The sequence below is a fragment of the Octopus bimaculoides genome, chromosome 2 (assembly GCF_001194135.2).
Source record: "Octopus bimaculoides isolate UCB-OBI-ISO-001 chromosome 2, ASM119413v2, whole genome shotgun sequence".
Classification (NCBI taxonomy): Eukaryota; Metazoa; Mollusca; class Cephalopoda; order Octopoda; family Octopodidae; genus Octopus; species Octopus bimaculoides.
The window spans coordinates 7777391-7787803 of NC_068982.1; the positions used below are offsets into that span (position 1 = coordinate 7777391).

General features: G+C 35.8%; 1 protein-coding gene across 1 annotated transcript in view; it reads right to left on the reverse strand.

Moving 5' to 3' along the window:
• Window positions 1–10413, reverse strand: part of LOC128247130 (SCO-spondin-like) — a 30711-nt gene that overhangs the window by 630 nt on the left and 19668 nt on the right. The window contains exons 11-16 of the mRNA XM_052965948.1: window positions 7602–7748; window positions 6480–6576; window positions 5390–5535; window positions 2914–2982; window positions 1979–2041; window positions 88–183 (exon numbers count right to left, since the gene is read on the reverse strand). Coding sequence (XP_052821908.1) covers window positions 88–183; window positions 1979–2041; window positions 2914–2982; window positions 5390–5535; window positions 6480–6576; window positions 7602–7748 — 618 coding nt within the window. The remainder of the gene's footprint in view (window positions 1–87; window positions 184–1978; window positions 2042–2913; window positions 2983–5389; window positions 5536–6479; window positions 6577–7601; window positions 7749–10413) is intronic.

Consider the following 10413-nt stretch of genomic DNA (forward strand, 5'->3'; position numbering starts at 1 on the left):
TATATATATATATATATATATGTGTGTGTGTGTGATTTTCGAAATACTTTCTTCAATACGCTAACCAATATATATTTAAATACTTACAAGTTGTGGTAGTCATAGTGCTAGGTGAAACTGTTGTAGACACACTGGGTGGAACTGTTGTTGATATGTTAGTGTAGAGTGGTGTTGAAAGGTAAGCTAAAAATAACATTAAAATAAACTATAACTTTTGGCATTAAATATATACATCAATGCAACAAAAACAGAATGACACTCATTAAAGTCTTTACATAATATTTTACAATTAAAATTATGATAGCAATTTTCTTTTGAAATTCCATATCAAAATTTTCAAACAGAAATCAAAAACATCACCAGAGAAAATCTTTGACCAAGATCCAATCTGCAAATATTTTGATTCACTCGTAGACCTCAACATGTTCCCTTGATTTGTAATGATTTGTATTTGCTTTATCAATACTTTTTATATTTTGCAAACAAGAAAATTGTTTTCTTGCACATCTTGCAACCATTCAGAAAATTCAACTCAATTTTTTGAGATCTCTGGTTTGTAATCTATCTTAACTTCAAATATACAAGGAAACTAAAAAAGGTCATTCTAAATAGCTGCATCCTACATTCTAAATAACTGCATCTTACTTTCTGCACCAGGCTCCAGTTGTCTGTTTTGGCAGGGTTTCTATGGTTGGATGCCCCTCCTAACACCAAACACTTTACTGGGTGCTTTTTATGTTCAGGAATTTTTTACATGGCACCAGCATGAGTGCTTTTTATGTGGCACCAGTATATATAAACCAGCTACTATCAGCATACTGATTCACATGCTCATTGCACATTCTCATAGACAGCAGTTTAGATTCTCACTTCCAAATGTATGCTCTGACATTATTTCATATCCAACTTTCAATGCACACCAAAAGAACAACATTTGTGTCCTTTCATTTGTTGTTTTATAACCAATCCTGAATGGGTGAAGAATTTTAATTTGAAACTAACCGAAATCTGATCTGTTAATTCTTCATTTCATCCGGCATTTCCCCTGATTTGTATTTGCTTCATCAGGACATTTTTTCTATATTTGAAATAAGACAACTGATTTTTGTTTATCTTCCAACTAAAAGTAACTTCAGCTCAACCTTTCCAGATTTCTGTCTCATAATTTATCCTCTTCATTTCAAATATTCATGGAGACAAAGAAAAGTTCGAAACAGTCATATTTTCTGACAGAGATACAGTAACAGGGGTGATGTAGTTTAGCTCTTGGCCCATAGACAAAGGGTTCAATATCTCGCGGCCATCACCATTTCAACACAACCTGCATCAGTTATAGCCAATGACTGCCAAATAATGGCTTTGTATTTTAGCACAAAACTAGCAATTTTGAAGAAAGGAGATTACTTGATACCTCACTCCCATTACATGACTGGTACTTTATCAACCTCGGAGGGGTGAAAGGCAAGGTGAACTTGTTCCAATTTGAACTCAGAATGTAGAGTTGAAACAAACAACACAAAACATTTTTCTTTTCCCAATCTTTCTACTGGTTCTATTAGCTTTCTTATTAATTAATAACCAACTACTGACTATTAATTAATAACCATCTACCTGTCACACTCCACTTCTCTGACCAACCACTTTACCATTATCATACAAGTGTAACCATATTTTTCACTGAAAAGCTCAACTGACTCCACATGAACTGTCTGAGGAAGCTGCTGAAAATCAACTGGCAAGACAAAGTCCCAGATACAGAAAGCCTCTGTTAAGCTTATCTGCTATATGTTTACACACTGCTGAGGAGAGCACAAATCAGGAGGGCAGGCCCCTTTGTTTGAATGCCTGACACACAACTCCGCAAGAGACTGTTTTACAGCTAACTAGTGGAAGGCAAGTGTTCACAAGGTGAACAGAAAAGGTGCTTCAAGGACCCACTCAAAGCCTCACTGAAGAGCTTTGATATCAACCCTGATACCTGGGAAATGCAAGCACAAGACTGCCTTGCCTGGTAAAGCTGCACCAACAGAGATACAACTTCCTAGAAACAGAACAGAATTGCAGGGGCACAAAGAGAACTGTGTAAGTCTAGAGCCAACTCCTTGTCTTCAGTCCTAGCAGACCACAAGTGTTTGACCTACAGCAGAGCCTTGCAAGTACACACCATACTGATTGGCCACAGCTGGACACACAATGCCCTGTCTTTTTCTCCCATATGACATCCTTGGTCATCATTGATACTGATGGATGAATTAATATATTTTTCATAAGCAAATAATTTCACACACGCTGCCCAACGCATCAATACTTGAAACAGTAGAGGTTCAAATACTAAATTTTGAAAACATTTGTAAATAAACATTTTATTATATAGCAAATATACTGTCTACATTTGTTTCCATTTAATTTGAAATATAATTCATGTTTAAATTAACCTTGTGATGATGAATATTTCTTACCATTACATAGTTTTTCCTCATAAATACAATTCAAACTTTAGCATTGCATAATGTGCCTTATAAACTGTTTCAGTACTGATATCTAGAATATCAGTACTTATCTATACTCGTCCTTTTACATAAGTTCACATTGATGACTTGTCAATCCTTCCAGCCATTCACAACTGCCAACACTCATCCATTCTCAATACATTTACACATTTTAGAAAATGTATTTATTATAAAAATTATTTTTAGTATATGTTCTCTGCACATATCTTCATAGTAAATGACTCTAGATATCAGTACTGAAACAGTTTATAAGGTACATAATGTAATACTAAAGTTTGAATGGTATTTATGAGGAGAAACTATGTAATGATGAGAAATAGTCATCATCACAAGGTTAATTTAAACATGAATTATATTCAAAATTCAATGGAAACTTGTATAAATAACCAAAGAATTTGCTCACCTGTCGTTTGTGTAACAATACTAGATTCTGTAGTTGATACATAGGTGGTATACTTCACAGTGGTTGATACTGAAGAATAATGCATAATTGAAATCATAGCTATATAGTTATCATCATTAAATTTTAATTTTATTTAATTTTAGTGGTAAATAAATTGGGATGAAACAGCAAATATGGTTTTTTTATCCGTATTTGAGCAAATATATAAAATGAACATTAAAGACAAAGAAAATCTGAGAACCAGTTTCTCTGTATATGTAAAAAGAAACTCCGTTTAAACCATAAATATCTTTCCCAGCTAATCCTAGTTTACTACCATTAAAAGAATAACTAGATTTGGATTCTTCAAAAATGACTGACTCTGTTACAATCTTTGCATCATTTCTCTCTGACCTCTACAACCTTTCCATATTCAATGCACATGTGCAAGCATGGCTGTGTGGTAAGAAGCTTGCTTCTCAATAATATGGTTCTGGGTTCAGTCTCACCGCATGTCACCTTGGGCGAGTGTCTTCGGGCCAACTGAGTGGATTTGATAGACAAAAACTGAAAGAAGCTTGTTGTACACACACATATACATATATACATGCATATATATATCTATATATACATATATATATATATATATCATCATCATCATCATAATCATGTTAAACAATGATAATGATGATGATACAAATATGTATGTATATATATATCTATGTGTGTGTCTCTGTATCTCTTTGTCTCCCCACTATGATTTGATGACTGGTGTTAGTATTTCAGCAAAAGAGACTGATAAAATAGGTACTAGGCTTCAAAAAACAAACCCTAGGGTCGATTTGTTTGACTAAAACCCTTGAAGGTGGTGCCCCAGCATGACCATTGTCAAATGACTGAAATGAGTAAAAGATAAAAGCTGCCCCAATATTATGTAGTATCACATTTCTAATCTTAGGTATGAGCACAGGTACATTTGGCATGGTTCAGAAGTTTGCTTCTGGACCATGCGATTAGGGATTTCAGCACCACTGAATGAACACTGTCAGTTAATATTGTCTACTACAGCCATTATCATCATCATTTAATGTCTGCTTTCCATGCTGGCATAGGCTGGATGGTTTGACTGAAAACTGGTAAGTCGCAGGGCTGCACCAGGTTCCAATCTGGCTTGGTAAGTTTTTACGGTTGGATGCCCTTCCTAATACCAACTACTCCAAGTGTAATAGGTGTGTTTTACATGCCACTGACACAGGTGTCAATGACCTAACACTGGCATCAGCCACGACTACGGTCTCACTTGGCTTGACAAGTCTACACAAGCATGGTGTATCGCCAAAAGTCTTGGGCAGCTGTCACTGCATCCATGAATCCAAACGCACAAACAGTGCTTTTTACATGCCACCAGCACTGGCAGCAGCCACGACTTCATTCGATTTGACTGGTCTTCACAAGCACAGCATATAACCCAACAACTGAAGAGTGTTTTCAATAGGCCAGTTACGCAACACTGGCATCAGCTATAATTATGATCTCACTTGGCTATGACATCACTGCCTCAATGAGGCCCAACACTCAAATGGTGTTTTTTACGTGCCACCAGTATAGGTGCCAGTCAGATGGAACTGACATCGGCCCCCGACTATAATTTCACAAGGTTCGACAGGTCTTCACAAGCAAAGCATATTGCCCAACAATTGAAGAGTGCTTTAAACGGGCCAGTTACATGACACTGCATCAGCCATGACTACAATCTCCCTTGGCTTGACAGGGATTCACCAATACAAAATGTTGTGCAGGAACTGAAGAAGCTTGTCACATGTATGTATCCATGCATACGTGTATTTGTATGATTTCTATTTGTTTTAGGTGTGTTCATTGGCTGTAATCAAAATAACAGCCTCATTATTGAATACAGATAGTGTCATATGCTTGCAGTCAACCATGAAAGCATGTCCTGGCTTTTGGCATGTTTTGATGCATTGCATAATCAATGTAAACAATAAGGCTCAAGACTACGTCCAGGATCTTTGTTACTCACTAGACAAGGTGATTATAACCTAACTTGAAAACAGGTGAAGGGTGGCTGCAGGAAGGGCGCTTGGCCATAGAAAATCTGCCTCAATGAATTCCACCTAACACATACAAGCAAAGAAAAAAGTGGGCATTATGATGATGATGATGATGATGATGATGGTGGTGGTGGTGGTGATGCTGATGATGGTGATGACAACAATGATGATGGCAAATTTGCAGAGTGAATAAAACATTTTGTTCCAAGCAGGTATAAAAACTCCACAAACTTTTTTCATCCATTCTATTTTCCAGCTTCTATGCAGTCATGCATATAGCACAAACACTTTTGTTTGTGCTATGTTTTGCAAATCTAAAAAACAGTCATTCATATAACACAAACAAAAATGCTTTAAAGCAAAACTTAACAATGGTATAAGATTGAAAATATGAATTTGGTAAAATTGCAAAATTTAATGCTCACCACAGTCATCTTCATCATCTGCTAAATTGCAGTCATAAACTCCATCACAAACTTTAGTTTTATTAATACATTCTCCATCACTACATTGGTACTGGTCAAGTGTACAGTTACAAGTTACACAAAACAGGTTTCCAGCTTTACAAGTGCTGTATTTTATAATGGTATAAAATAAAACAAATATGGGTCATTATACATGTCATAGCATCATTTAAATTATCAATTAACTTAATTGATAATTTTATTAGCAATTTTATTTTGGTGGCACAGTTTCTTTAACTGGCTGGAATTATGTTTTAATTGTTTCCTTTTTCCCATTCTGGCAAATACCAAAGTGATGAAAATTTATTGAACTTTAATAGGTTCTGCGGAGCTCTTTGAACTTTTCTTAGGATATTTAACACACCTAGAGTTTGCCAGTGTGCCTTCATGCTTGCACAAAGTTGGTCCCTATGTTGGAGTTGTAGCATCCACTTTTTAATTTACTGAATTTTAAAATTATAATTAAAAAGCAATAATAAGATCGATATTTTGTTTTTTAAAAACTGCATAGTAGTAATTACTAGATAAGAAGAATAAAAAAAGAAATCTTGCAAGTAGATAAGAATTAAGTAAACATGTGTATAATTTCAGTTTCATTAATTAATTTCAAGGTACAGGAATAATTAACAAACAACAGCAACAAATTTGACATTTAGTTTACCTTCAATCTATGGATAATCTCATATCCTCATTTACAACAATATTCCTTGAATGACTACATGGACATGTTTCTTTAACTTTTTAGCATTCAGATTAATCCGTTAAATATAATACATATTTATTCACATTCTTTTGAGTTCATCATGCATTATCTCATAGATTTTGATGATATGATTGTTTATTTTAAGAATGACATGGTCAGGTAGGTGTGAGTGGCTGCATCTGACAAGTTTGAACATAAATGAGGTAAAATATTTGGGCTGCATGTGGTCAATTTAAATGCTAAAGGGTTAAAGCAAGAATCCTCACAATCAAAATAGAATTTTAATATTTCTTTCTTTATAAAATCTTGAGTTTAATATACAGTAAAGATTCTTCAAAACAAACTTACCAATTCTTGCAATTATTCTTAATAATGAACGTTCCAGATGGATAAATATTCTCCTCATCTAGACATGGGCATTCCGTTTTAGGTATGCACTTATCACCTGTAAGATATTTAATGTATGTTATGAACACAGTGATACTGAACCTGGAATCATGTGGTTGGGAAGTAAACTTCTTACCACACAGCCACAGACCTACACATAAATTAATGTTCCACACATAAAGCGTCATACCCCCCCCCCACCTTATTTTTTTACACTTGTGAAAGATATTCTACACCAGTAATTCCCAACCTGTGATCCACAGACCCCTGCAGGTCTGCAAAAGTAGTACTGGGGGTCCATGAAATGAATTCAAAATTTCATATGTGTATACATAAGGATAAGCATATTAAAAGGGGTCCATGAGAAAACTCTTTTAAATAAAAGGGTTGGGAACCACTGTTAGGAACATCATCGTCATCATCATCATCATTTAACGTCCGCTTTCCATGCTGGCATGGGTTGGACGGTTTGACTGAGGGCTGGCAAGCAAGAGGGCTGCACCAGGCTCCAGTCCAATCTGGCAAACTTTCAACAGTTGGTAGCCCTTCCTAAATGCCAACCACTCCTAGAGTGTAGTGGGTGCTTTTTACTACCCTGCAAGTGCTAGTGCCACATAAAAAGCATCCAGTTTACACTGTAAAGTGGTTAGCATTTGGAAGGGCAATCCAGCAGTAAAAACCATGCCAAAACTGACCTCACCTATGTTGGTGCCACATAAAAATGCACTCAGCAGAGTGGTTGATGTTAGGAAGGGCATCCAGCCATAAAAGCTATGCCAAAACAGACACTGAAGCCTGGTGCAGCCTTCTGCCAAGCCACCTCCTGTTGAACCATCCAACCCATGCCAGCATGGAAAGCAGACATTAAATAATAATGATGATGATGATGATGATGATGATGATGACGATGTGTTTGTCATCATTTACATAACCAGAAAAAATAGACATTATACATGTTTTTTATATATTACTGTTTGTTAAGTGAGCAAAAATATGCAAGATCAATCAATAAAGAAAATAAATTAAAATCCAAAGAAACAATTAATAGTCAACCTTAAGAAAAAAAAACTTTAAATATCTTACCATCTTCTACTTGACCCTCTGGACAATAGCATCCTTCAGTGCAAAATGTTCCATTATCATTTATATGAGTAGAACTTAAATCTCTGCATGTTTGTGGGTTTGCAGGCCCACAAGCTCTGTACTCTCGACCACCAGTACACATGACACCTGAAAGTAATAAATTTAGTAGGATATTCAAAAATTATGAGAGAGTGTTGCAAAGTTCCTGGCTTTAAGGGTATCACAAAAGGCCCAGTTGGAGGTCCAATCTTCCAAGTTCTTTTACAGAGCTTAGAAAAACTAAAGGATTGCTGCAATAAGCGTTTGAATCTGAGAATGGAATATGTTGAATAAAACCATAATTAACTGATCCTCCTGTATTTTCTTTTATCCAAAACCAGGAACTTTTCAGCACCCACTCATATACCAAAACTTAGAAAGAAAATGCACCTACATTTTACACTAGAATAAATTTACTGAAGAGAGGTATAATCAATTGAACTGAACTAGTGTATAACTGGTACTTATTCTACATACTGCAGAATGGTATGAAACAGGGTTGATCGTATGAGGAATTAATCTCAAAATACCGAGCATCAAGACTAAATATTTTGTGACATTAAGTCCAACACTACACCACTTCTTGTTTAATCAGTGTCCATGTGTGCAGAATGTGCAGGTATGTGTATCCACATACATATTTGAGGAGATATATGTGCATGCAGGTGCATGTTCAAGTCTGCTTGTTGTTTATTCTTATGGATTATTATATCTAGGCAGGTAACAGCTCAGTAGCTATGGATCTTCCCTTTATTCTTATCTCCCAAGATGATACTAAATCTACTACATATGTGGGAAATTCTGCCTGTTGTGTTTGTGGAGTTGTTAGCTAACTCCTCCTGCATTGATTTTGATGAAACTTGACACATGAGTAGAACTCATGTCTGGAAATCTTACAGCATACTCAGATTATTGAAAAAATTGATAATAGGGCCCCCGGAAGGGATCCTTATATAGATCTAATATATTTCATGTCAAAAAACAAGGGAAATAACCCATTCCCCTGGAAAGGATCCTTATATATAACCAAGGGAAATGACCCATTCATTTTCCTAAATTATTTGGTAAAAATGAAATTGAGTATGCTTAATTCTTAGTATTTGAACTGTTAGAGTTATTTTCACAGTTTTTCCAGTACAACCCTTAAACAAGCAAATAGTATTTTCCTAAACAATAGATCCACTTAGTGACTTATTCACAAATATACCAACACTTGCACCCCTGAGGGTAATATTCTCTGGGAATGCACAAAAGCCCTTTTCAGAGTTATTTACTTTGAATTGTTATTATCTCATATCTGATTAGTTTGTTATTACATAACATGCTTCACGATTTTAGTATACATAACTTAGCATTTCCTCCTATGCTTTACATACACTGAGAACACATTAAAGCCCTTTACGGGCTACTTTATTTGAATTCTTACTATTGGGTAACTATTTTCATGTTATTACATAATTGACTTCACAATTTGGGTATTCATAACATATTAGGAATTCCTAAAAACAAGATCCTGTGTAAGACAGTTCAGTTTTCTCTGTAAATGCAGAAAAACCGTTTTAAGGGCTACATACTTTGTATTGTTGTTATTGGACTAGCAAAACAATTATGAGAACGAAACCAAGGGATAAGCCCCACTTTGCCAGAAATTATGGACTGATGGAGATTTTTCCTTAGTTCTCTTTCTTTTTCTCTCTGGACTTTCCTGTTTCTGACGAAGAGCTATGCTCAAAATGGTAACAACATCTCTCTCTTTTCTTCAAGCATCCAATTAATATATTTCTTGTGCATGTCCTCACATTCATTTTTTGCTGTTCTTTTAATTGTTTGTTTATTTGAATTGACTATATATATATATATATATATATATATATACATGGTCTGATCAATAAGTATCCAGACTGTTGCCATAGCAATGAAGCTAAAGCATGCAGAGACATGGCACAGACTGATCTTGAACTCTGCTGTGCATGAGCACTAAATTTTAACTTTCTAGCACACTTCTGCTTTTACAGCAGTACTTGGGAGGAAGGTGTGTATCATGTGATTGTCGCATTGACAATGACAGAGAAAGTTAACCAGAGAATCTGCATCAAATTTTGCCGGAAGCTTGGAGATACCTGCTCAGAGGTCTACGCAAAGTTTTCAAAAAGCTTTCATCATTCTCGACACAATCGAGATCTTGTGCAACTGAAACACAAATGTCATTTTGGTCAACTGAAAGCAGTTTTGGCACAAACTTAGCAGACATGCATCTCATACCCAAATCTTCAGTGATAATGGACTGAACTGTAACTGTAACTAATCTGCACATCCTCTGGTAACTCATGGATGGTGATTCAATGATTTCCCCTCACAGCTGCACACGCATTTGTGATGTTTTTACTCAGTTCTGCTGGTTGTTGGCCTCCCAGAACGTTTGTCAAAATCAATATTTTTCAGCCATCTTGGAAACGTCTTAAACCACTCAAACACTTGTGTCTGGCTCATTACACTCCTCTCCATACACTTTCTGCAACTTTGTGTAGGCCTCTGAGCAGGTATTGCCATGACAACTTCCTCTGTCATGGTCAATGCGATGATCAAACACTACACACCTTCCTTCCAAGCACTGCTGTAAACAGTAGATGTGAGCTAAAATGTTAAAACTTAGTGTGCATGCACAGCAGAGTTCAAGGTTAATCTTTGCCAAACAGCTTCACTCTTCATGCCTTAGCGTTTTTACTATGGCAATAGTCCAAATACTTATTGACCAATTGATCAGACTCCATAT